The following is a 26,787-nucleotide window of genomic DNA, read 5'->3' as shown; positions in this document are numbered from 1 at the left end:
AACTCCAGCCAGTTAGAAACGCAGGAGAGCGACCAGGCTGCTTTTACTACGTGATTAACCAATTGTAGAACTGCAGGAGAGCATTTGAAATGGGTTAATTGTCATATGAACCAAGGTGTAGCAAGGTGTAGGCAGAGATAAGCTGTCAGCACAGCGGCCTTTTGTAGACTGCCGCCCGCTGTGTTTGCCCAGGTCAGGAATGTATCCCGGTCCAAAGTTCAGCCTGTTTCTGGCTCCTTTCCACTCTCCCTGCCTGAGTGACTTTCTCTCCCTTCCCCCGCCCCCAATGGCGAGTGTTTTCTCTCCTCCCAGGGCGTCTGGGGTAGCTAACAGTGCAGTGCCTGTTGGTCCCAGCAGGACTGTTCGCAGAACCTTTGCTGCTTCTTTCCCTCAATCCCCTGGGCTGGCTCATGCTTCCCTCCACTCCCATGATAATGGAGTCACGATAAACAGCAAAGGCCTCGAAGATTCCTGGGGGGCAGGGGAGGCAGCCATCTTCATGGCCCAAACAGCATCATAAGCCTCTCCCCGCCGGCATGTAAGGTCATGGGAGGCTGGGGCTGGTGGAAGGGGTATCTGTCACCATGTATCCCACAGCTCCCTCTCCACCCACCTGCCAGCACGGAGCCCCTTTTCTCTCATACCGCTCCGGGCAGCTTTGCATTGCAGGCTTCATGGGAAAGCTGATGGGCTGTATCTAATTCAGACACAGGGCTGAGGAGGCCGGGGCTGGAACATGGAGCTTTCACTTCCAGGTCACCCGCTGGCACCATCCCTGCTTGTTACTAATCGTATCAGTGAGCCTCTCTGGGGGGGACAGGGTGGGACAGGGGTCTCTCTAGGTGTGGCCAGACTCCCCCCAGACTCAGCACTACCCTTTGCGCAGGAGTTCTCAAACTGGGGGTCGGGACCCCTCAAGGGGTCGTGAGGTTATTACATGGGGGGTCGTGAGCTGTCAACCTCCACCCCAAGCCCTGCTTTGCCTCCAGCATTTATAATGGTGTTATAAGTTAAAAACACTTTTTAATATATTTAAGAGGGTCACACTACGTGAAAGGGGTCACCAGTACAAAAGTTTGAGAACCACTGCCTTCGCGGGAGCCAAGTTTGGTAATACACAGCAGGCTCACTAGGGGGTGCTACATGGTGATGGAAATCCTCCAAATGGCAGCAGTATGTGAAAGGCATGGGCAGGCGGGGGGAAGGAAAGCATGATGTGATACCTGGCCCATTCCAGTGCTTGGCTACAGAGCTTTGTGATGTCCCCTCCCATGTCATGTGCCCTCGGCCAGCGTCCTAGCGCTGAAATCAATGTTTCTAGCTCTTCCTTGCCCTCCAGATGGGCGGCATAGCGCCTGCTGGCTGCCCAAGACCCAGTGGGCAGATGGGTAAGGCTGTGCGCCCAGCATCTAAACAACACCTTGTGCCCTTCCGGCTGGCCGCCTCCCCTGTGCGTGCCCTGGCATTGTTTGGGGGCAGAGATCGCAGTGCAGCTACCCTGGATGTCTCAGCCTCCTCCCCTCCGGAGGCATCTCAGCGTAACTGGCCTTTCCCCGCCCCAGCCTCAGCCGCTGCTCTGCTCTCCTGTTTCCTTGCAGATGGTGCAGTCGCTGGGATTTGCCATTTACCGGGCGCTGGACTGGGGGCTGGACGAGAGTGAGGAGCGAGAACTGAGCCCCCAGCTGGAGAAGCTGATCGACCTCATGGCCAACAGCGACTCTGACGACAGCGGCTGCGGCATGGCGGACGAGGGCTACGGGGGGCAGGATGAAGAGGAGGAGGCTGTGGAGGGGCTCCCACGAGCCGTGCGCACCTTCGGGCAGGCCATGAGGATGTGCGCCGCTCGCCTGACGGCCCCCCAGGAGGCACAGCAACATTACCAGGCTGTGTGCAGGGCCCTCTTTGTGGAGACGGTGGAGCTGAAGGCTTTTCTCAGCAAGATCCGGGAAGCTAAGGAGGTGAGAGCCAGCCTTCCCCGCAAGAGCCTGGGGCGACCCGTCCTTCCCGAGAGCCAGAGCGTGTGGCAGTGATGCACGGCTAGCTGCCCACAGCCTGTGGTACTGCCATAGGGATTGGCTGGGAGGCTTCTTCACCATTTGCCTTGCCCTCTAAGCCGCTGGTGCTGCACTCTGGCCCAGAGGGGGCAGCATCTGAGTGTTGGGTGAAGTCGCCCCTGAAGAAACGCTGCTCTTCATGTTGCATTAAGGACCTGATTCCCCACTGCTTTGCTGCAGCGTTATGCCAGTGAGTGGAGTCACCCCGGTGTAAAAATGGAGTAACACAGAGCTACCTAGGCCCCCCGGTGTGTAAAGCACTGCAGAGCTCAGGGCCCTGCTAGCTGGGCATCTACTCCCTAAGGGAAATCCTTAGAAATCTGCACTTCTAACCGTCGGGGGGACCGGGGTCGGGGGCATCCCTGGGATTTCCGTCTGGCTTTTGTTCTCCGGGATGGCTGGTGAAAGCCAGCCATTTGATGCCAACAGACTGGCTTCTCCATTCCCACAGTGGCTCCGGACTTTGCTCTCACCCAGGTCATGCTCTCCTCAGTGATTCTGGTGCAGGGGCCATACAGTAACTGGCCCATGGCCTCGCGTTCTGCCTTTTCCAAGCCTTCTGTTGAAGGGGAGGGTTTGTTGGGAGCAGGAATTGGCCTCCGTTAGTAATACAAATACTCAGTATGGCTTAGTTCCCTCTCCCCAGCTCCCACAGCACTTTGCACAGGTTCATTGTGACCTCACCCCATGTGACTCACAACATCAGAGACACAAGGGCAGGAGAAGACATGTGAGATGCCAGGTCAGGGTTGGTCCCTACAGACTCTTCTCCAGGGCTTTGTCCAGCCCAGCATTAGGTGACTCCATTGATGGGGCTGCTACATCTCACCATGAGGGAGTGTCCCCCGATAGTCCCCAAAATCTCCCTTTGTCTTATTTCATCCTCTGGCTCCTGACTTATACCCCAGTGCCGCCTGAGACAGTCCTTCTCCCTGGGAGGGACGTGTTCTGAGCCCCATTTGACAGCAGAGCCAGGATCTCAGTCCTCTGCCCTCTGCTCTAACTGTCAGCCCACCCATCCCCCTCCCCAGGCCTCTGTCCATGGTGTGCCAGGGCCCAGAGGAGGCGGCCTGCCATGTGCATTTCGCCCTGGCGCTGCTCCCAGGGCAGAGCCAGGATCGTATTTATAAAAATGGGACACCCGGAGAAATCAGGAGGTAAGCCCCCCGAGACCCTCGATAGCTAGGCAGAGAGGTGGTTCACTAGCTTTCTGTGAGAGGTTTCCCTATATCCTGGTGTGGGGAGGGGCGACAGAGTCCCCGACCCTAACACAGCGCTGCCATTCAACAGCTAATTTCAGCTCCTCTGTCTCGTTTTAAAAGGCCGTGTCCCACCCCAGCCCTGATAGTTGCCCACGCAGCTACCCCAGCCTGCAGCTTTCCAACCCAGGGCCCAGTGGGCTCAGTCAGGGAATTCCCAGCGTAATACCTGCGGTCCCAGTGAGTATCTCAGCTCTGCCGTCTGGTGGCCAGATACCGCAGAACACTTGCATTGGTCTATGGCCGGACTCTACTGTTAGGGAATTAGCACTGCTGCAGACAATGCGCTTGCTGCTGTACAAGACACACACGTGCCCACGGTCCCTGTCCCAGAGCTTTCAATCTTCAGTGAGCAGCTAGTGGGATGGGGGGATAGCTCAGGGGTCCGGAGTAGGAGAAGTAAAAGCAGCAATACAGGAATGGAGCTGTGTGCATCAGAGCACCCCGCTGACTGCTCCATTGCCAGACCCAGAGGGGCAGACCCTTGATTCTCTGGGAAGGCCTGGGCTGGTCTAGGAGGGCAGGAGTCTGAATCTTTGGCTCTTCCCAGTGTACCGAGCTGCTCTAGCCTAAGATGATGATGATGACTGATATTGTGATAGTGCCCAGAGGCCCCGGTCAGGATCAGGGCCCCATTATGCTGTACGCACACACAGTACAAGACTGTCTCTGCTCCACAGAACTTAGCATCTCGCCCAGCAGCAGACCCCACGGGGGGAGAGAGGGCAGAGCAATCCGGCAGCAGCCGGACCCCAGGCTGCAGAGCTGAGTTGTGTGCATCAGTCGCTGGCTTTGAGTCTGTTTGGTTTGCTTTTCTCTGCCTCTCCTCCCGGAGGTGGTAATGACCCCTTAGCTGTGTGAGACGCAGCCCCTGACCTGACAGGACCTGCAGGGGAGTCTCCAGGATGCTCCACAAGGCCCAGCATTTGCCTTTGCGGGGGAGTGAATCTGCTGCACAGCGTCACCATTCCCTACGTGACGGGCGGGGTCTTCAAGACCCCATTGGCATTGGGGGGTTGGTGTCTTGTGGCACCTGCTCTGACACAAGTCAGGCAAACCCGCAGTCCCAGCCTCAAGGGGGTTAAAGATTAAGCTGCAGTTTCCTAGGATTGCCTTGAACTCCGCCCTTACGGGTAATCACAAGGCAATCATCTGTTCCAGGAAGCGATCTCATCAATCCAGCAATTGATGGGGTCAGCGGTGTCACCAAAGAGGCTGTTCACTTGCTCATTAACCTTATGAAACAGCTCAAGAAAAATGTATCCACCTCCCCTTGCTCATCCATCCCGACACCCGTGTCTCCAGCAATGCCTGGGGCATGAGTTGTGGTGGGCTCCAGAAATGCCACGTAGGGAGCCTGATATCCTGCTGGGCATTGCCGTGCCTGGTGGAGGGGAGAATTGCTGAGCTGCTGTGGGGGAGGGGGGAATAGGGAGAGGCTGTGACCCCATTTATAGATGGGAGGAAGCAGGGACCTGCTGACTGCGGTAAGCACTCATCCGATGTTGGGCATGTGGCAGAGAGGTTCAGCAGCCTGAACACTGGAAGGAAAACCCTGTATATATTTGGGGTCACAAGATGATGGCAGGACGATGCAGACTGCCCCATGCCCACATGCTGTGGATGCCCTTCCCACATGGGCATGAGTACCCATTTCCCAGGGCAGCCTGGAAATAAGGCGCACCTTTTTAACAGTGACCGTCATTAACCCCTGGGGCAATCTACCCAGGGTCGTGGCAGAATCTCCAGGACTGACAGCTTTTACATCAAGACGGGATGTTGTTTTAGAAAATCTGCTGTAGGACTTATTGTGGGGCAGTTCTCTGGCCTGTGCTATCCAGGAGTCAGACTGGATAAGCCCAGTGGTCCCTTCTGGCCTTGGAATCTATGCAGACCTCTGACACTGCAGCTCATGGGCACAAGCAGCAAGGCATGAGAAGGTTCCCCCAAGTCCTTCACAGCAGGCCCACACCTGCCCAGATGCACTGTCCCCGCTCGTAATGACATCCAGGAGGCAGCTGCAAGCAGCCACCATGTTATTACCAGCTCCATGCAGCAGGCATGCAGGATGGGTCGGGCTGTGGGGAAGGTTTAAGATTGCCAAAGATAATCTGATGCAGGCAGAATGGGTGAGGGGCCAAATACTGACCCTATACTTCCCCTACCCACTCTGATGACTTCCTGGCTCTCCCGGGTAGTTTGAACAGGCTGGCCCAGGTCCTTCCAGCCGAGGGAAATGCACCTTCCGTTATTTCAGCCATGGGTTAGAAAGTCTGCAGCATATTCCCGGGTGCCGCCCTGGGCAGTTGTCTGTGCACCAGCCAGAGTGCAGGTCAGGCCAGATGCCGCACGGTGGAAGCAGATGATGCTTCAGCATCACGTGAGATGAGCCTGGGAAACACAACCGCAATTTGCCAGCAATGATAGGGTCTCAAGGTTTTCTCAGTGGCGGCCAGGCTCTGATCTGCGGTGGGTTTATTAGCAATAACTAATAGTTCTCATTCCTCTGCTCCTGTCATTCCAAAGGCTCCCAGAGCGTGTTCCAAATTACACACACAGCTCCAGTGAAATGCAGCCCCCTCTGGGGGGGAAGGCAGTAACCATCCATCCCTCCCAACGCTGTAGGGCGGTGACATACCCTCCTCTCCCAGGAAGTGCCATGGGACCTTTAACATCTGGACCGAACAGGCAGGGCCTCAGCTTACCAGACAGTGAACTGCATGGAAGTGTCCAGAGCTTCTCCTCGGGCACACGTTGCTGCTGGGGAAGACACAGGGGCTGTGCTCAGAGTCCATTCCAGGGGCTCCCAGAATCCAGGGGGGTGCGAATCCATCTCCCATCGTCCCCCCAGGTGCTGCACGTGGCTCAGTCAAGATGGAACAGTCCTAGGATGTATTTGGCGAGACCCACAAGCACATTCCCTTGGGGCCCAGCATGCTCCTGGCTAAGAAACGCCCCCCCCCGGGCTCCAGTCAATGGCAGCTGGACAATCTCCCTGCCCAGCTCTCTACCCTAAGCTGTGGTTAACAGCCCCAGCTAGGGGAGTGGGTGGCCGGGGTCAGACCCAATGCATGACCAGACTTGTGGCTGCTGTAGAGTAGCTCCTTGGGGCAGGGACCAGGCCTTCTTTGTGACTTGTACCTGGCCAGGCGCATTCAGTGCCCAGTAGCCTATGGCAGCTGAGCCTTGTGGAGCTGGGATGGAGCTCCTTGGCTCTGCAACCCCCTACTGGGAGTGTAATTGTATCCGGGGGGAGGGACTGGCAGGTGGGGGCCGAGGATCTGGGCACTCTTTCCTCATGCCCAGGGGTCCCTCTTTTTATGGGACCTGTTCAGCCAGGATTCTCCGCGGCGCATGTTGGGCTGGTGAGGTGCTGGGGACCCAGCATGGGGAACGTGACGTTTCTGTGCTGCTGCAGATGCTGAGGAAGCTGAGGGAACAGGAGGAGAGGTCGACGGATGAACTCGATAACCTGCGGAACACAGACTGGGTAAGTGGCGCAGGGTCGTCTCCCTGCGGGCGCTTTGAGCAGCTGCACTTGCCTTGCAGGAGACAGAGGTAGTGCGGGGCTGATGGAAACCTGTCCGGGCATTCTTGTTTTGGCAGCCTAATGAACAGACAGAAGAAGCACTTGGGGAGAAGGGCTGGGATCCCGCGGGCCCAGAGGTGTGGGAACCTGCAAGCACCGCTGGCTTAGAGGTGTCACTGGGGAGACCCAGTCGTTCCTGGGACAGCAGGCACCGGGGTGCCGCAGAGACAACGTGCTGAGCCCTGCAGATTTATATCACCTCTGGCCAACCAAGGGGACGCTGATGGGCCATTCCATCCAGCCTGGCCTGCTGGTGCGTGTGGGAGAGCATCACGAAAACGGGGGAGCCTTTGGGGAGCTCCCCGCGTCCCACTGGGGACCCCTTCAAGGACTGGCTACAGACCCCTGAGAGAGGCAGAACGATTGCTGCCATTGCAATCACTGGGAGGAGCGCAGGGAGTGTTGGGAACGCGGAGGGGAGGGTGGGAGTGAGGTGCACTGGACAGGTCATAGCTAGAGAGTGGGGCACTGACCCTGCCTCCTCACCATCAGGGTCATTATCCAGAGGGCCCCCCCCTTCCCCAGGGGAAGCCCCAGGCTTTCCCTTTTCCAACAGGGAAAGCCACAATAGCCAGCCCCTTGGCTTTGGCATGGACCAGGACGTGGGTGGTCAGGCCCAGTGGTCGGAGCAGCGGCGCTCAGAGCCAGTGTTAGGAATCAGGAGCCCAGTGAAGGGCTCAGGAACCAGGAGGAGGGCTGGAACAGGCTGGAGCAAGGCAACCGCAGGAGAGATCGCCACTGCGGGCGAGTGTGTTGAGCAGCCATTGGCCAAGTGCGGCAATGCTGCTCGGCCAGGCAGGCCATCTGGCCAGTTTCGGTTGTGGTGGTCAGCTAATCCCAGGTCTGGATGCAGGCCCTCGTTCCTGACAGGCTTCTGGGCATAGTCACGTGCTCTAGACTGGAAACCGCTTGCCACCCCCATCGGAGTTACAGAGGGGAAGGGCAGTGGGAGGTGACCCCGTCCATCTCCCTGCCAGTGCAGAATTGTTCCTCACACCAGGGCTAAGCATGCTGCCATCCGCCCGCCAGGTCAAGTCCCAGTGTCGGGGGGAGCATACAGAGCCCCCGCTGGGCTCCGTTCACAGGGCTCATGTCCCATGGTTAGCTGGGGCTCCCTTCCCCCAGGAGGAAACCTGTGATGTTGCGGGCTCATCTCCTCGGTAAGGGGCAGTTGCCCATTGTGTCTGTTCCAGGCCCGGCTGTGGGTGCAGCTGATGCGGGAGCTACGCGACGGTGTGAAGCTGAAGAAAGTCCAGGAGAAGCAGTACAACCCCCTGCCCACCGAGTACCAGCTGACGCCCTTTGAAATGCTGATGCAGGACATCCGGGCACGCAACTACAAGCTTCGCAAAGTCATGGTGAGCACAGTCATACCCAAGGGCCCTGAGCCACGGCCAGGGGTGACTGCCATGGAGTGCAAGGGTCCTAGTGACAGACCATCTGCCTTTGGGCTGAAGCCCCCCCACCTCCACCTCCTGTACCAGCTGATGCTGAAGGCCTAGCTCATCGTAGGGCTCACGCTACTGCTGGGACCTCCCTCACTGGGCATTTCAGAGCCACCCCCAGGGTAATACATGCCCCTCCACAGACCAACTCACCCTAGTGCCTCTGCAGAGCCGAAAATCCTAGGACTGGAAGGGAGTTCGAGAGGTCTGTGATGGGTTCCCCCCAGGGTGCCACCCAGAACTGGGGTACCACTGAGCCCCCTGACCCACCAGCCTGGGCTCCCTCTCACACTGTACTGCTATGACAAGCTGCAGTGCCCTCCAGCCTGCACTTTCACCAGCATTCACACAGGTAGGGACACACCCAGCTGCAGTTACATGGAAGCTCTCTGACCACCAGCTTCCCAGCCTGGGATCCAGAGCACTACGTCCTGCCCTGGTCAAATCTGGCCAGTATATGGGTTTAATACCAGATCCGTCTCCCCCTCAATGTGAAGAGAACAATGCACACTTGTGGCAACCTAGCCGAGATTTTCCCCAAGCACTCCAGTCACAGCTCACTGGTTTAGATTAAAACAAAAACAAGTTTAACAACTACGAAAGATGGATTTTAAATGATTATAAGTGATAGCAAACAGATCAAAGCAGATTACCTAGCAAATAAACAAAAAACGCAAACTAAGCTTAATATGCTAGTGAGATTGGATATGAATTAGCTGATTTTCACCCTAAGAGATGATACAAGCAGGCTGCAGATCCTTTACAGCTTGGAATCCCCAGGTGTTTCATTCACAGGCTAGAAATGCCTTTAATCTGGGTCCAGCACTTCCCCCCGTTCAGTCTTTGTTCCTCAGGTGTTTCCAGGACTCTTCTTGTGTGGGGAGTGAAGAACCCCAGTGATGTCACTCCCTGCCTTATAGAGCTTTTTGCATATGGCGGGAACCCTTTGTTCCAAAGCTTGGTTCCTAGGCCAGTCTGTGGAAAAACACTGACATCCCAAGATGGAGTCCAGCATCACATGTCCTTGTAGAGTCACAGCAGCCATCACTCACAGGCTGTCTGGAGTGTTCTCAGGGAGGCTTATCACCAGGTGGGAGATAAGCTTCTCCTAAGGCCTATTGTTCTCCCTAATGACTCACTGCCCTGAATAGGCCCTTCCCCACCAGGTACACATCCTGTCTAGGGGGCGTTACCAGGTGTAACTAGATTTGAAGTACAGATACATAGTCAGTATTTATAACTTCAGATACAAATGACACATGCATACAAAGAGGATAATCATATTCAGCAAATCATAACTTTTCCAATGACACCTCACATGACTTATCTTGCATAAAATATATCATAATATGCTATAATCATATCATAATAGCACTATGAAGAATATGGGGTGCAGTGTCACAAGGTCATCTAATCCAGTCCCCTGTACTGAGGCAGGACCATCCCTGACAGGTGTTTGTCTAACCTGCTCTTAAAAATCTCCAACCATGGAGATTCCACAACCTCCCTAGGCAATTCATTCCAGTGCTTAACCACCCTGACAGTTAGGAAGTTTTTCCCTAATGTCCAACCTGAGCCGCCCTTGCTGCAATGTAAGCCCCTTGCTTCTTGTCCTAGCCTCCGAGGTTAAGGAGAGCAATTTTTCTCCTTCGCCTTGTAACAACCTTTTATGTACTTCAAACTTGTTATTATGTCCCCTCTCAGTTTTCTCTTCTCCAGACTAAACAAACCCAGTTTTTTCAATCTTCCCTCATAGGTCATGTTTTCTAGCCCTTTAATCATTTTTGTTGCTCTTCTCTGGACTTTCTCCAATTTGTCCACATCTTTCCTGAAACTTGGCGCCCAGAACTGGACACAATACTCCAGTTGAGGCCTAATCAGCGTAGAATAAAGCGGAAGAATTACTTCTTGTGTCCTGCTAATACATCCCAGAACAATGTCCTTTTTTTGCAACAGTGTTACTCATATTTAGCTTGTGATCCCTTCTGGCCCCCAGATCCCTTTCCGCAATACTCCTTCCTAGGCAGTCATTTCCTGTTTTGTAGAGTCATTAACTCTCCCTCCTCTGTCTGCCCATCCCTCTCCCCACCAGGTGGATGGTGACATCCCCCCCAGGGTGAAGAAAAATGCCCATGAATGCATTCTGGATTTTATACGGTCACGGCCGCCACTGAAACAGGTAACGTCCGGGTGAATTCTGTAGTGCCCAAACTGCGGGTTTCTGACTGACCAGGCGCTCAGGGGCACGTGAGAATCCTCGGGAGGAAACCGGTTCTAAATCGCTGACTCAGTGAAAGAGCCTCCCTACCGAAGGGAGAGGCTGGCACACTGTCTGTCAGCAGCCTTGCTCCAGTGTCCCCTTGTTACCCAGGAAGAAGAACAGGAGTACTTGTGGCACCTTAGAGACTAACAAATTTATTAGAGCATAAGCTTTCATGGACTACAGCCCACTTCATATGCCACATATGCATCCGAAGAAGTGGGCTGTAGTCCACGAAAGCTTATGCTCTAATAAATGTGTTAGTCTCTAAGGTGCCACAAGTACTCCTGTTCTTCTTTTTGCGGATACAGACTAACACGGCTGTTACTCTGAAACTTGTTACCCAGGGTTATCAGACCCCAACAGGCGGTGTAAGGAATAAATCAACGGGAACTCAGCGATTCTGTCTGACCAAGGAGAAATGCAAGTCAGCGTGCTTTTGTCTAACACTGTCGTTTATTAGGTTTAAGCACACACAGATATAAGCAATAGGTCTAGAACATCCCAGATATTTACCTATATTCTGAGACAGTATTGAGTAATCAGTCACAGATCAGCACTGGCCAAACGCGTTCCTGATGGACTGCTCCCAAATAGCCTGTATAATCTGAACTTTTTATAACTAACTTCTACTAAACACATAGTAGGGGTCATTATAATCTAAGGCACCACTTTTCCTAACTTTCAATAAACACTTACTATCAGAGGCATCTAGACTCAAGGCTGTCCATCCACATATCTTTGTTTCACTCTCTGTTATTTACTTTTTCTTCCCCCTCCTCCCATACTGATTAGCAAAACTGCCAGTAGCTATGACCTTGCTTCTGAAAGCCTGTCTCCAAATTAACCCTTAACTCTGTGGTGTTCTAGTTCATTAATTCAGAGTGGCTGAGTGCACATAATATGGTTGCAATTAGCTTGATCACATTCTGGGGTATATGCTCCCCTCAAATCCAGCGCAACACCCTTGTCCCGTGCAATGTCCCAGCACTGGAGACTGCTCTCCTCTCCGCTTCCAGGGGCACTTTCCCCTTTTCCTGGCACTTGCCTAGTGAGGAGGAGCGGAGGTGCAGGCCCTGCCTGCTGCCGGCTGGGGCTGCGGAGAGAGGCTCAGCTGGGGTCCTGCTGGCATGAGCTAGTGGCGCTCTTCCTTCAGCAGAACGCCTGGAGTAACACTGTGCCCTCGCGGCTGGCTCCAGGGGCAGCAGCATCGGCTTTCGGACCGAGAATCCCAGCGCTCTCTGTGGGCTCCATTGTGATCTCTGCTCCTGCGGGGGGCCAAGCACTTTACATGGGGCGATAGCGCAGTCATGGCTACTCCCCTGTCCAACATGAACAGGCAGCCTGGGGAGACGGCAGGTCTCAGGCCAACAGTGCTCTGCCTCCACAGACCACGCTGTCCTTGTAAAAACAGGAGTGGCAGCCATGTGACCTCTGTAAGGGAAGCAAGGGGCTGCCCAGGGGCTCCTTGGTTGGGGAAGTTTGGGCAGCCCAGGTTCACAGCTGCCCAGTGCAGCGTCTCTGTTCTAAGCGGCCTGTCTCGTCTGCTCCTGCCCCTGCTGCAGGCGTCCGAGAGGCGGCTGCGCCCCATGCCCCAGAAGCAGAGAACGCTCCACGAGAAGATTCTGGAAGAAATCAAACAAGAGAGAAAACTTCGCCCAGTCGAGACCCGGCGCCAGGGTCAGAAAGGTACTGTCCCAGCCCACTCCAGAGGGGAGTCACGTAGCTGCATGGCTCCATCCAGCACCCCCGGCCTTGCCTCAGCATGTGGAACCTGTGGGGGGGCTCAAAACGCTGGCTCATCTGTGAGAGTCCTGAGGAGGGATGCAGGGCGCTCCGAAAGCTGCCAGCGAAGGGAAATCATAGGCTCACAGGGAGCAGCTCCAGCCCTAACCCCTAACAGCAGAGGGCGCTGTTGAAACATGACCCATTCCAGATGTTCTGTACAAAATCAAATGCCAGATTAACAGTGCCCAGCACTGGCTGCCAGCAGGGTTTGAACCCAGGACATTCCCAGAGCCCCCAGCCCGCTCCGCTCCCCTCTCCCCCAGGCAGCATGCACGGCTCCTCCCTCCCACCTCCCTGTGCAGCGAGCTCTGTGCTCGGGAGGAAACTCAGAGGCCACTACTGCCCCAGTTTGAGGGGAAGGCATGATGGGCAGCTCTACCCCAAAGGTCAATTCCTTCCCGCTGCCTGCCAAGACGTAGCCATCCGGCATTGGGCTGGCCCTCTAGGCCCCATTCGCTGCATGAGTCCAGGTCTTGTGTGGGGCGCTAGCGCCCATCGGCACTGGCCCCCAGCCCCATGGCTGGGGTGAGGAGTTCCCTGCACTGTGCTCTGTCCATGCAGAGAGGTTTCATACTCACTTCCCTCCCATATGGGCTCAGGGGGCAGTTTGAAACTGCAGCCCCCTCTAAGGTATCCCTAGGCCACAGGGAAGCCCGCACCTCTAGGTGAATACCATCCCCCCCTCCTCCTACCAGCCCTGCCCTGAGCACCTGTGTAAGTCTCTCCTCTCCCATGCCTGGCAGGTTTTGGCTCTCTGCCCTGCATCCTTAATGCCTGCTCCAGCGACGTGAAGTCAACCTCCTGCATCAACCTCTCTGTACCCGACTCAAGCACCCCCGCCCAGCGCCTGCGGCCAAGGGTTCTGCTCAAGGCTCCGACACTGGCCGAGATGGAGGAGATGAATATCTCCGAAGTAAGTGCTGGTCTTGTCTGTGGTCACTGGTGGGAGGGTGCTCAGGACTGCTGGTATCGGTGTCATCTTCTGGGGCAGCGAGGGGATGGCTGGCAGGGAGACACAGCCCTTGACATGAGTGCAGCAGCATGGCAGAGGGGCTCTGTATCTGAAAGCCAAGTGCCCTGTGTCGCTTTGCTGGGCAGAGCTCACCTTCAAGCCTGCCACGTGACCCTTCTTGATGTCAATGGCACGGCCCTGCCCCCAGTACGTCAGGAGTTCTTCTGTTGGCTTGGTGGGAGCAAGAGAGGGCTCTACAAGACTGGCTGGGCCAAGGTCAGGAATTGTTTATGGTAAGGGGGGGCAGTCCCTGCCTGCCCTCTGGCAGCCCAGAGGGTATGCCCTGCCTTAGCTCCCCCTGAGTGGGGCCGCAATGGGTTCATGCGGAGAGCCCGAGGCAAGGAGAAGCCCCTACACACTAATAAATAGCATGTGGCCTTCTACTAGAGCTTCAGGCCAGCAGAAAGTTTCTAAGGCCTTCACCACAGGGCCCTGGGTCAGCTTCCAAACTTAAAGTTCACAGATACTTTTTGGGTAAACTGGTTTCCCAGAGCCTGAGGAAAAAACATCCCCCACTGCTACCTGCATGACTTCTGCTCAACTTCCTCTTCCTGTTTCTATAGCCCATCTCTAGGGTGGGGTAGGGCCTCCTTCATTACCCCCTAGGCTAGCCCAGTTGTAGACTTCAGCCTGTCCCTCAAAGGGGTAGTACTCCCATCCCGAGGGCGATGCCTTTCACTTCCAGGTCACCAGTTCAAATCCAGCCCAGGACAACAGGGATTACAAATTGTTGCTTTCTGCTGGTTGGGAACAGCCTGGGTATTGGTCTCTGGCCATCCCACAAAAACAACCAGCAGAGCTGGCCTCCTTAGCAGTGTCAGCACAGAAGACCTCAAGGTTGGCTGGACGGGGGGGGGGCTGTGGGAGCTTGCGCTGAGGCCACACGGCTGGAACTCCAGTGCGTCTTGCCAGCACTAAATTCTTTATTCAAAAAAATGAAGCAACGGCCCCAGGCTCCCAGCTGGGTGGGAGATCAGGCTCTCCGCCTCTCTGGGGCTTTTGTTGTGTTGCCTCCTTTCTTGGACTGACTGACCAGTAAAGAGTTTGTGTTGGTGTTGTGGTGGCACAATAAAAATGGCAAAAAGTTCAAAATACAAAGTAGGGAGATAAAAGAGAGATAGCTAAGTCAATACCGGAAAAGACTATCAAAAGGGCTTAAGTAGGCATCGTATAGCTGGTCAGTAGTCTCGGCATCAGCAGTGTGGGGTCTGGAAAGTTCTCCTGATAGGCCAGTGCAAGAGGAGCTGCCATTCCTAGGGGTGTGGTGCCCTCAACTGCATCACAGAGGGCTGTCCGTGAGTCCCCAGGTGAGGCCATTTATCGCACCCTCGCCACGCCCCTCTGAAACAGTGGAGCTTGGCCCGGAGGCAGCGTGGCAGCCTGAAGCCAGGCACTCTCTCACCAAGCTGAGTGAGGAAGGTGTTTCCTATAGAGGAGCAGCTTGTTCCCATTCCTCCATAGAAGTGGTCGGTAACGTGGCTCTGCTGATGAGATGGTGGCGAGGCGCTTCCATGTGTCTTGGACAAGTGCGGGGAGGTGGAATATGAGAGAGGGCTGGTAGCCTTTGGCTACTGTTGGTCTCATGGCTTGATTCAGCAGTGTTTGACAATGCAAGTTGAGCATGCAAGTTTATGTAGGAGGCCATGTCTGCTCTTAATCTTTTGAGCTACCTTGGTGAGGTGATCCTTGTAGGTCCGTGTGCAGATTGTGCAAGGGTAGAGTTACTCCAAGACATACAGGCTTCGGATCATGTGTTAGTCATTCTCCATTCAAGAAAGGGTTGAGTTCTCATGATGCCTTGAGGTGATGGAGACAAAAGCATGATACCACACGGTCTTTGACATACCGGGCTTAAGTCTCCACTTCTTGCAATCGCCACTGATGGCTGCCGTGTGTTAGTTCAGTCTTTCTGTAGTCTCTGTCTCTTGGAATCAGGCAGATGTCATCTGCATTCTTGAATTACCTTGAAATTGTTGCAGGCAGATAATCCATAAATATGATGAAAAAGGTTGGAGCAAGAACAGATAGATCCCTGAGGGAGTCCATTCTTCTGGGTCCGGAATGTGCTCAGTTTTTTGCCTAGTATCACTTGGAATTGGCTGTTCTGAAGCATCATTTCCGTAGCCAGAACAACCCATGGAGGTAAAATCTTGATCCGCAGGCCAGCGTGCCAGACGGTATCATATGTTGCTGTCAAGTTGAGAACCACTGTCCCTGTCTTCTCCTCCTGCTGGAAACCATCTCCTATAGCGGTGGTAAGAGCAAGAACTTGGTCACAAATGCTCCTACTAGGTCTGAAGTCTGCCTGGTCATCACCCAGAGCCACCTCTACTCTGAGCATCCTTCTCCCAGAATTAGTTACTCAGAAGTCTGTAAACATGGCTCAGAAGTGATCTTGGATGGTAGCTAGCTGGAAGGGGTTTCCTGGCTCTGGTGTAGCTGTCGCCCTAGCTTCCACTGTATCTTAGGCATCTTGTCCAGTTGGATGACACAGGATATGAGAGTAGACAGCAATTTGATGCCCTTTTTACCAAGGTGTAGGAGCATTTCTGGAGAGACCTTGTCAAGGCAACCTGCTTCCCTGTGGCTCTGTGCTCTCTCTGCTTCCTTGCTGTGGGCGTCCATGGCAGTTACAGAGCGGCGCTCCGTTTTCTGAGCTCTTTGTCTTTTTGCTCACTTTACCTGGACAGGGCTAGAAGGAAGAAACTGATGGTGAGTGATGGGAAGGGGAAAGGACAGCCCTGATGATGGATGGGATCTGTGCAGCCATCTCTCCAGTACCATTTTCCCAGGGGATGGATTGCACCACCCAAGATGCCCTCTCCATGGGCTCTCTGGGCACAGTAGGGTGTTGACGCTGTTCACAGTGGGTGCAGAGGGCACCAGCCAGGCTGGGTCAGGGACCTGGCACTCCAGAAAGCTGCCCATTGGCAGCTGCAGGACAGGGGCACTTTTACAGCCCAGGGCCTGCATGTTCATGTTGCTCTGTATGCCTTTGCAGGAGGAGGAGTCTCCAAGCGCTGAGATGGGGAGGGAGTCTGGCTTAGGGCTCCCCCTGAAGCGTGATCGTTCCTTCTCTGAACAGGACCTGGCCCAGTTCCAGAGCGAGAGGGGCACCAGCCAGTCCGATTCAGGGTATCTGGCACCACGGGAGTCTGAGCCAAGACCCCGCTCAGGTAGCATGAATACTGCACGGATCAGCATGGAAACCAAGGGCAAGTTCCTCCTACCTTCCCTTCCCTTCCCTTCCCTTCCCCTCCCCAGCTGATACAGCCTCCCTGTCTCCCCCGCCCCCCACCCCCTTCTGGAACTGCACCTGCCTAGAGCAGCTGTCTCCAGAGGCACTGGGGATTGCACCTGCAAAGGGGACACAGGTGTGATCCCAGCTCAGGCCGCCATTCCCCCCTCCCCCGCTAATGGTAGGTGCCCCCCCTTAGGAGACTTTGCAGCAGGGAGCCAGGCTCCAGTCAAAGTCCGGGTTTGTATTGGCTTGCCAGGAGCTCCTTTGCATCTCAGCTGCACAGTGTAGAACCCTTCAGTGGTGCTGGAACACTTCTTATAGTTGGGGAGCTGCGCCTCCCCCTTACCCCTTACCCTACAGCCGGGGCCAGGAGCAGGGCCACGGCTCCAGGAGGGGTGGGACGCGGCAAGGGGACTGAGGCTGGGGCCACAACTGGGGATGGGCGGGAGCCCCAGGCGCAAGGCGGCAGCTGGGACCTCGGGCACGGAGCCAGCAGCTGGGACCCCGGGAGCGGGGCCAGGAGTAGAGCTCCTGTAAATCCTAGGGGTGCTGCAGCACCCCCGCACCCTTAGTTCCCGCACCTGTGGAACCCTTTGCTGGTTAGCAATGCCCAGAGTCTTCTGCCCTCTGTGGATGTTGTAGCGCAGCACTGGGCCCCTGCAGGACACCCCAAACCCACCGTCAGGGTTCTCCCTTCTCCTTAAGCTCTGCACCTCTAGAGGACACCTCGTGGCACACGGCCTTTGGCTCTGGCCCTGTTCTGTGTCACTCCCGCATCCGGCTCTGTCCCAGCAAGAAGTGCAGTTGCTGGAGCTCATTCCTCACACCGGCCACTGCCAGACCATGTGCAGCCTCCTTCCCACCGGGCCCCTCTTGGTCCTGGTCCTGGGCCGGAGGGTTCCCAGCCTCCCTCTCGGCTGATGATCAGGGAGGAGCAGAGCTCAGCAGGACTGACTCTGGCTGCCTACGCTATTCTCATCCAGGTTCGTTCCCAGCCAGTTACCACCAGATCCCACCTAGCGCTGGTCCACTCACGGCCGACCGCGGCTCCCTCGGGGCTGTGGAGGAGAGGTCAGAGGGCAGCTCCAGCTCCACCCCAGACAGCAGCTCCAAGCATCTGTGGCTGGTAAGTGTCCGATTTGCATACGTCCGAGCTGTCCAGCGCTAGAGCCCTGAGTCATGCTGACCCGGTCCCCCAGTATGTCAGCGAGACGCCCGTTCACAGCCAGAAAACTGCCGACTCCTGATTCAATAACGTTGGCTCCCCGGGGGGGCAGCCAGGCCAGACCGGATTGCACCAGGTTGCCGTGGGGCTCGTGGCCTGGGGCTCAGGCTGCTGCTGGTGGAGGGACACCTGTGAGAGGAAGAGGATGGTCAGGCTGCTGGGGCCGGGGGCAGATCCCCCTGAAATTAATTGGACAATGTTGGTCAGTTTGCCCTGAGCTCTGGCCTGGCGTGGCTTAGTCTCTACTTGCAACATTCTTGAAGGAGGGTGAAGCTCAGAGTGGAACAGCAGGGGGCTGCGGGTCAGGATTGAGGGGCATAGCAGAGCTGTGGGTGGGGCAAGCCAAGGCTGGAGTAGTGGGGGTTGTGTGTCGGGATTGAGGGGCATAGCAGAGCTGTGGGTGGGGCAAGCCAAGGCTGGAGTAGTGGGGGCTGCGGGTCGGGATTGAGGGGCATAGCAGAGCTGTGGGTGGGGCAAGCCAAGGCTGGAGTAGTGGGGGCTGTGGGTCGGGATTGAGGGGCATAGCAGAGCTGTGGGTGGGGCAAGCCAAGGCTGGAGTAGTGGGGGCTGCGGGTCGGGATTGAGGGGCATCAGCAGAGCTGTGGGTGGGGCAAGCCAAGGCTGGAGTAGTGGGGGCTGCGGGTCGGGATTGAGGGGCATAGCAGAGCTGTGGGTGGGGCAAGCCAAGGCTGGAGTAGTGGGGGTTGTGCGTCGGGATTGAGGGGCATAGCAGAGCTGTGGGTGGGGCAAACCAAGGCTGGAGTAGTGGGGGCTGTGGGTCGGGATTGAGGGGCATAGCAGAGCTGTGGGTGGGGCAAGCCAAGGCTGGAGTAGTGGGGGCTGTGGGTCAGGATTGAGGGGCATAGCAGAGCTGTGGGTGGGGCAAGCCAAGGCTGGAGTAGTGGGGGCTGTGGGTCGGGATTGAGGGGCATCAGTGAGCTGGAGGGAGGGGAAGGCGAGGACAGAATGAACAGGGTGCTGTAGGTCAGGATAGAAGTGCACTGACTGAGTTCTGGGGTGGGGGGTGGGGGGTGGAGGAGATGCTGCAGAACAGGACTGATCCCGGGCTGGGGGACCTGATCCCCACAGTCACTATAGCAGAGTAAATGATGCAAATAAAGAGCACCAAGTTTGGGTTTCTCTCTGGAATGAATATGGCTGCACATGGCTGGCCTGGTTGTACGTCCCCCTGGTCCAAACCCTGCCATGGCTGTGGGGCCCTCATGCAGCCAGGTACAAATGCAGGGGAGCTGAGGGGGGCAGGGGCAGGGCCTGGGAGCTTGTCCCTGCTGCTGTCCTGTCAGTCTCCGTTCCATGCCTCCCTCTTGCATCCCCTCCAGGGCCCTTGTAGGCGCTTGGGCCACGGACACATTGTGGGTTCGTTCGCTCCCCGCCAAAATGCCGCCCCTCCTCTCTGTGCATTAAAGGGGCTCAGGTCAGGCTGTGGCTGGGCAGTGATCAGCCAGGCCCTGGGGCGGGACTGCGCCCTGCTTAGTGCCCTCCCCCTCTCTGCACCCAGGAGTTCAGCCACCCCGTGGAGAGCCTGGCCCTCACTGTGGAGGAGATGATGGACGTGCGCAGGGTGCTGGTAAAGGCCGAGATGGAGAAATTCCTCCCGAGCAAGGAACTCTACAACAGCCTGAAGAAGGGGAAGGTGAGGGCTGGGGATGGGATGGCACCATGGCCTCCCTGGGAGCGACTGCCTGGGATCTAGGGCGTGAGCGTGTGTGGAAAGGGCCAGCAGACAGTCCCTGGGGTGTAGGGATCCTACCAAATACAGACCATGACCTTTCACCTTGGCCCTTCTCCACCTACAGATATGCTGCTGCTGCAGAACAAAGTTCCCTTTGTTTTCTTGGCCCCAAGCCTGTGTTTTCTGCAAGAGGTGAGCGAAAGGTCCCCTGCTTTGGGGGGCGGGTGCACAGGGGGCAGGGGAATGAGGTTCTTTACTGACCCTTACGATTCTCTCTCTGCTTTTAGATCCGTCTGCACCTCCTGCAGCCTGAAGGTAAGAGACGCTTCGTGAATCAGTCCCAAGAGAACCATCCGCATTGTGCCCATTGTCTGGGGCCTCCTGCCACTTTACTTTGTGGGCACCTGCACCTTGTCTCATTTTTGGACACTGTCGTCCCCCCACCAAAGTAGCAGGTCCGGCAGTGATCTCAGAGTGCAGCGTGCCAGTGGGATGGTGATGGGACAGAAGCCCCGCAGTGGGCATGTGAAGGTACCCGCTGTGCCAAGGCGGACCAGTGCTGAACTGGCTGTGGGCTGGCAGCAGAAGGGCAGGCACTGTAGCATTTTGGGGCCCCTGCTTAGCTAACTTCTGGTCACCATGGTCCCCCCACCATGTAGGACACTGGCCATAGCACAGTGGGAAGGGTCAGGGGGCTGATTCTTTGTGGCCCCCATATTTAACCAGGGGTGCTGGACCTCTGGGTGCTGGGGGGGAGGCTGCTGCCCCCCCTGGCTTGAAGTGGTTTCCATTATCCACAGAGTTTTGTTTTGTTCACTGGCTCTCAGCACCCCTGTACAAACTGTTACAACACCCCTGCATTTAACTGACTTGTAACCTTCGGGCCACCGCTCCCCACCTCTGCTGCAGGAAGTGGCCTGGTCAGAAATGACGCGGACACGGGGGGACCCTCAGTGCGGGGAGCTGGGGCCTGTGGGAAAGCATTTGCCTGGAGTGATGCTGTGGTTGTGTGAGCTCAGTGCTGAGAGCTGTGCTAAGCACGTTACGGTCCCTCCTTGGGCACAAGCCGGCACAGAACATGGCCCAATCCCTGCGTAAGTCACCCAGCTTAGGTGAGCCGCGATCTCAGCCAGGAAATCCTCTGGGTGGGAACACAGGACTTCGGCTTCAAGCTGGCTTGCTTTTGTGGCTACCTCTGGCCTGGGGAACTTGCCCCTTTTCCCTGTGTCAGGCACAGGAAAGGACATACGTGTTGGTGCAGCTGTGCCGGACGGCCGGTGGCCGTGGCAGCAGCTCAGAAAGTGCCCAGGTGCCCACCTGACACTGACCTCTGCTGCTTCTCCTGCAGATTAAGATGCCTTCGAAGAAGCTTGCTCACATTCCCGTCTACGCCCTGGGCTTCGAGAACCTCCCCGGATCTCTGAATGCCAAAGCTCTGCTGCTGAGGAGGAGAGATGCCTTCCAGTAAGTTCCCCCCAGTGCTTCCTGCTGCCCCACCCCGGCTCTGCAGCAAGGCCCTCGTCCAGTACAGTGGGTGCGTGGCCTCTCCAGTACAGCCTTCCCGCTGCTGGCACCTGGTCCCGGGATCTGGAGCCACTGGACAAGGGGCCAGATATCAGGAGAGCCAGAGGCAGGGTGACCTAGAAGCCTGAGGCTGCATTGGCTGAAGCCATGGGGGATGTGAGGAATGCAGGATCAGGCCCTTGGGTGATGTAGGTGTCTGTGCTAGCAGCGCCCAGTGCTAAAGCCGTGGTGCAGCCCCCGCTGGCGGCAGGGTGGGGTGGGGGACGGGATGGACTGGGACGAAGTGAACCGATAGTCTTTCCCCTAAGTAGCTGGGCTGATGGGCACCGCAGGCCGTAGAGAGCCAGGCATCCCTCTCCAGATCCCACAGACATCTGAAAATGGCCCTTTGGCAGAGGTGGGGTGTATTGGGCTGTCCCTTCTCTTTGTTTCCTGGCGGTTCCTGTGCAGAGCGTTGGGTTGGTTGCACAGCTCCGTGCACCCCGGGCAGGGCACGAGACAAACCAGAGTGGGGAGCACCATCGTCACATCTCCTCCCAACACAGCCACGCCCTGTGCTGGTGTCTTCTCTGCCATGCAGCTGTCCCCTACCATCTCCCTGACCCCTCCTTGGCCAGGCTTCCTCTCTGACTTCGACACCTGGCTCCCCTTCTGCCTTCCCTCACAGTCCCTGTGCCCTCCTTGGCAACTTCGCCCCCACCAGTAAATCCCTGAGCACCCCCGACTCTCACCTCCAAGTGTGACCTGCTGCCTGCCCCGGGCTCGCCAGGTGCTGTTCCCTCTCATCTCTCAAGAGCTGAGCTCCCTCCTCACCCCCTGCAGTGTCACTCACTGCATCTCTAACCCACCCTTCCATGATCTCCAATCTGTCAAGGCCCACCACTGTTCAGGCTCCTCCCCCACAATGCAGACATGCTCTGGTCTCCTCCCTTGTCAAACCCACCCACCTCCTCATCCCCTCCAGGCTCAGTGATCCTGCTGGCTACAGCCATTGCCTTGAATCTCTCCTCTAGCTCCTTTCTGGATCCTCTAGTCCAACTGCAGCTTCTCCACTCCACCAAACCCACTCCCACCAACATCTCCAGCCACCAACTCCTGGCTAAGTACGAGGGCTGTATTCCATCGCACACTTCCTCGACCTCGAGGATGCTCTATGCTCCTGTGTGCCGTAATGTGCTCCCTGAATTTTCATGGCTCTGGGCCCTCCTGGTTTTCATCCTACCTCTCTGGCTGTTCCTGTGCGGTCTGATTTGATGGATCCATCTCCAACTTCGTTTGCATGTTACTCCTGGGAGAATTCTGCGCCACTGTGCATGCGCAGAATTTATGTCCCCCGCAAATTTCTATGCTTCCCTGCAGAAAAATGACTTTGTGATGGGGAAGCAAAGGGAAACCACAAGAGCAGTCATGTGACCCTCCCCAGCAGTATGTTTTGGGTGCCGAGGGCAGCCAGCAGAGAGGTAAATCACAGTGGGGTAGGAAGCAGGACTGGGGAAGACCCTGCTCCCTACCCTGCACTCTCAACCCACACCTGGATCCCCCCACACTGAACCTCCCCACTCTTGGATCCTGCCTTGCTGAGCTGCCTGTCCACACCTGGTGCACCTGGCACAGAGGGGCAGGGCCCTGGGGGTTTCTGAGGCAGACCCGGTCCTTGCGCTGTGTCAGGGTTGGGTGCAGCCTCACTGCTGTGTCCCTATGGGGGAGCTGCACAGTGATTTCCCACCTCTGTGCAGCCAATGGCCTGTGGTCTCCACTGCCATGCTGGAGCCTCCACATTTATTTGACAAATCAAATTTGCAGAATTTTGCAGAATTTTAAAATATTGCGCAGAATTTTTAATTTTTTGGTGCAGAATTCGTAATTTGTTGGTGCAGAATTTGTAATTTGTTGGTACAGAATGCCCTCAGGAGTAGCATGTGCCCCACCGAGTTCTGTCCTTCCCTCCCGCCCCTTTCTCTCTCTGTGACTGATCTCTGGCAAGGCTACGAGGGGGCGTCGTCCCCAGCACTGGAGAATGCAAATCATAGGCTTGGCAGTTCCCTGGGCTGGGGGGGCTCTGAGTCCTTACACAGAGCAGGGAGGTATTTCCAAGGGGACGGCTGCTTCTCATGGTTGTGTCTTGCAGCTCCCTGCACTGGCGGAAGGTGGAAGTGGAGTTCCCCCACATCTACACCCACGGCTCCATCTTGAAGGACATCTGCTGTGACTGCACCAGCTTCGTGACCGATGTCATCAGCTCGAGCCGGAAGAGCATGGACATCCTGAACGCCACGCCGCGCAAGGGCAGGAAGACGCAATCCCTCTACATCCAGCCCACCTGCATTGCCAAACCCCAGTGAAGGACTCCTCTGCCGCCCCGCCGAGCCTGGCCCTGGCAGCTTCACAGGCACCAGGAGCCAGGCTCACAAGCAATTCCGCAGTGTTAGCACCTTGGCAGAAATTGGCTCTCCAATGAGCACACCTCCCAGCGAGCTGGGACTCTCTGGGCATCACCTCCCACCCCCACCGACATCCGTGCGCAAGAACCAAACCAAGATGGCTTCCAGATGACCCTGCTGCCTAAAAATTGCCAGCCATCCTTCCCTGGCATGCTGCAAACACCACTGCTTGCCCCCAGCCTGACCGCTCGTGCCGCTCTTAGACCTCCATTGCGATGCCCTGCTAGTGGAGGTGTGCGTATGTACATAGATGATATATATACAGCTCCATATTTATAGACATTAGTGACCAGCGAGATGGCACCTCAACCGGCGGGACTAGTGTCGGAAGCCACGTGTTGCACAGCCGGGACCCCACTAGCTCGGTGTCTCCCCATGGGAGGGCAGAAGGACCCAATCCCTTGCTCTGGCTGACGATGGGCAGGACCCAGGATGTGACTCGGAGCCCAGCTTCTCTCAGATCTGTCGGAGTGCGACCCGGCGTGTTTCCTTCCTTCCCACCTGGGCAGCTGGTCCTGCCCGGTTCCTCGGGGTCCCGGAGCAGGCTGGGGCAATCTGTCTGGAAGGTGGGGACCCTAAACGTGTTGGGGGAGGAACTGTTCAGACCCTTCTGTTTACATTGCTTCTGACTCGCCTGGAAGGAACGGAGTCCTAGCTCCTGGGCCTGTGTGTGCTGCTGGCTAGCACAAGGCAACGTGCTGGTTCTGCCATGTGGCCAAACCCCTGCCATTGGGATCAGGGACGCAGGCTGTAGACCCCCTCCTCTGCCCGCCCAGCCTGGCACCGTTCCTCTCCAGCTCATCCCTTGGTGTCAACGGCTGCCGGGGCTGGGAGGCCCCCAGGGCTCAGTTCCCACCGAAAGCACCTGGCGGAGCTGGGCTGGCTAGAAGCCCTGGCTGGGCCTTAGGCCCTATGTTTGAATCCAGGTCATAGTGCTTGTGACGGCCCGAGCGCCTGTCCTGGGAGCCAGTGGGGGTGTTGAGCCTTGTGAGGTTCAGTGAGGGGGGTGCGTGGCCTTGCCTTGAGGAGCAGACTGGGGCCCCCTGCTCCCCATGGGGAGACCCCTGTGCATTATTGAGAGCAAAGGCTTTTCATGGGTCCTTTCTAGCTCAGTCATTGAGCCAGGATCATGGGGATCTCCGGTGCCTGCCTGCCCCCACTGCTCCCTTCCCTTCGCTGCTCTGGCTGCCTGGTGCTGTCAGTGCCCCTGTCCCTGGCGGTGGAGCAGGCGCTGGCCGGATTTAGTCAGACGCTGGTTTTGTACCGGACACTCGGCTGGGAGGACGTGTTTGTCTTTGTGCTGCAAGGCTGCGTGTGGCATCGGGGCTCGCTCCGGGCAGAGCTGGGCTGGTGGCCGGCTGCGCCGTGTCTGAGTGTACGTGTGCGGCAGTCGGGGAGAGTAGCCGCAGGCAGCCAGGGCCAGGCTGGCCACGTGGTCATGCAGAGCATGCGAGGCTGTTGCTTGGTTAGAATGAAGCCGGCCATGCTCCTGTGGCCTGTGAAGCATCCCCTGCCCCCGGCAGTGCTCTGCAATTAATAGTAATAATACGGAGGAGGGCTTTGCACTAAGGGGGCCAGGCCATCACTATCCCCAAGCACAGGTGGGAAGACAGAAGCACGGAGAAGGGAGGTGTCTTGCCCAGGCCACCCAGAGCACAGTCCAGTCCCATCGAATGTATTTGTCTAGAGCATGCTTTGTGCGAAGTAGCCCGGCCTATGGAGGCTGAGTGACACCATGCCCTCCTCCCTGCCCAGGGCCAAGAGAGGCCTGGGGAATTGGGCCAAACAAAATCATGCTCCTGCATCAGGTTTCCTCAGTGGGCGGGTGTCTCCCCACAGACTGTGCCTGCCCACATGCTGCGGTCCAGGTAAAGCACCCAAGCCGTGTGAACTAAAGGGACTATTCCACAATGTGCCACCACCTGGGTGTGTTGTGTCTTGTGACACAGGGAAATACAAACTACACATGCCTACTAGGCCCAAACAAGTCCCGGGGCAGGACCTGCTTTTTAGTGGCTCAGAAACCACGGGCCCATGCCATGGAGTGCCTACTTTGCACTTTCACACAGGCTGACTACATGGGCAGATTGGGTTTTGTGCCTGCAGCTGGCCAGACAGACACTCAGGCCTTGTCTACACTAGAAATGGTTTGCTGGTTACACTGGCAAACCCTTCTAGTGGGGATGCAGCTTAAACGCATGCTTTGGTGGGATAGTTCATACCAGTTCCCCAAACAAAATAGCTGTGCTGGTCTGACTGTCTACACTGGGGCGTTAGCCAGCCTAGCGAGGTCAGGTGGGAGAGGGACTTTTCACACTCCTAGCCAACACAGCTGCCGCAAAACTTTGCACTGTAGATCAGGCCTCAGCCTGGCAACTGGCTCGTGCTCATAAATCAAGTCAGTAATTGCTAGTGGATCTCTGCACACAGCACGAAGGGACTGAGCTCTGGCAAACCAGGCCTGGATGGGACCTGGCAGCATTTGGGGGAAGGGGCATCCTCCCTGGGAAACTGCACAATGTGTGATAGGGGAAGCCAGGGGGATGCCCCTGCAGACTCCATGACCTAGCAGCCCCTCTCCACGCTGAAGAGACCATCCTGGCAGAAACCCCTGGTGCTCTGCTGCCCATGGGCGCTGGTTTCTGAGGTTAGCCTGCCTTGGCGCCACCCCGCTCGCTTCTCCCTGTTTTGACTCGACCACATTTTGCTGACACATAAGAATGACAATGCCTTATCATCCTGCCCACTGTCTGCAATAACTCATCCTCCTGCCCCTGTCAGCGTTGACAGGCCCGTGCAAATGAGGGTGACTCCGCCCACGTGTCCTGTCCATGGCTGACCCATCGGCCAATGTTTTGTACAAAGCCCATCCTGTACAGATGAAATGTACATTGTAAATAACGTGCACCTGGACTGGCATGGTTGCTCTTGTACATATGGTTGCTCCCATACTAATAAATCCCTATTTTGAGCTGCAGTGGCTGTTTCGTAATGCTTTGTCAGCATGTACTGATTTCTGGGCTGGGGAAGTGGGGAAGCTGGCGGGGTAGCTATGGGTGGAGGGAGGCCGACGCAGACAGTGCTGTAGCTTACTCCTGGGGTAATTTTGCGCCTCTGCGAGCGTAGAATTAATGTCCCCCGCAGATTTCTTTGCTTTCCTGCAGAAAAATGACTTTCTAACAGGGAAACAAAGGGAAGCTGCAAGAGCAGTCACGCACCAGTCCCTAGCTGAGCAGATACATCGCTTCAGACACCC

At 56.5% G+C, this 26,787-nt stretch overlaps 1 protein-coding gene across 3 annotated transcripts in view; it reads left to right on the top strand.

Annotated features, from left to right (window-relative positions):
• Positions 1 to 26,508, top strand: part of SPIRE2 (spire type actin nucleation factor 2) — a 46,011-nt gene extending 19,503 nt beyond the window's left edge. Inside the window, exons 3-15 of one of the 3 annotated variants that reach the window (XM_054049400.1) lie at positions 1,599 to 1,958; positions 6,732 to 6,803; positions 8,096 to 8,260; positions 10,440 to 10,526; positions 12,173 to 12,296; positions 13,139 to 13,308; positions 16,493 to 16,622; positions 17,632 to 17,774; positions 19,393 to 19,527; positions 19,691 to 19,758; positions 19,854 to 19,881; positions 20,915 to 21,030; positions 23,219 to 26,508. In XM_054049400.1, the coding sequence (XP_053905375.1) occupies positions 1,599 to 1,958; positions 6,732 to 6,803; positions 8,096 to 8,260; positions 10,440 to 10,526; positions 12,173 to 12,296; positions 13,139 to 13,308; positions 16,493 to 16,622; positions 17,632 to 17,774; positions 19,393 to 19,527; positions 19,691 to 19,758; positions 19,854 to 19,881; positions 20,915 to 21,030; positions 23,219 to 23,432 (1,812 nt within the window). In that variant the 3' untranslated portion in view covers positions 23,433 to 26,508. Of the gene's footprint in view, positions 1 to 1,598; positions 1,959 to 6,731; positions 6,804 to 8,095; positions 8,261 to 10,439; positions 10,527 to 12,172; positions 12,297 to 13,138; positions 13,309 to 16,408; positions 16,623 to 17,631; positions 17,775 to 19,392; positions 19,528 to 19,690; positions 19,759 to 19,853; positions 19,882 to 20,914; positions 21,031 to 23,218 lie in introns of all 3 variants that reach the window. The other 2 variants (XM_054049399.1, XM_054049398.1) reach the window with 2 other exon arrangements.
• Positions 26,509 to 26,787: the final 279 nt, after the last annotated feature.

Source organism: Malaclemys terrapin, chromosome 14, assembly GCF_027887155.1.
Source record: "Malaclemys terrapin pileata isolate rMalTer1 chromosome 14, rMalTer1.hap1, whole genome shotgun sequence".
NCBI lineage: Eukaryota > Metazoa > Chordata > Testudines > Emydidae > Malaclemys > Malaclemys terrapin.
Note: the sequence above shows the minus strand (reverse complement) of the source record. Positions and strands in the feature narration are given on the sequence as shown.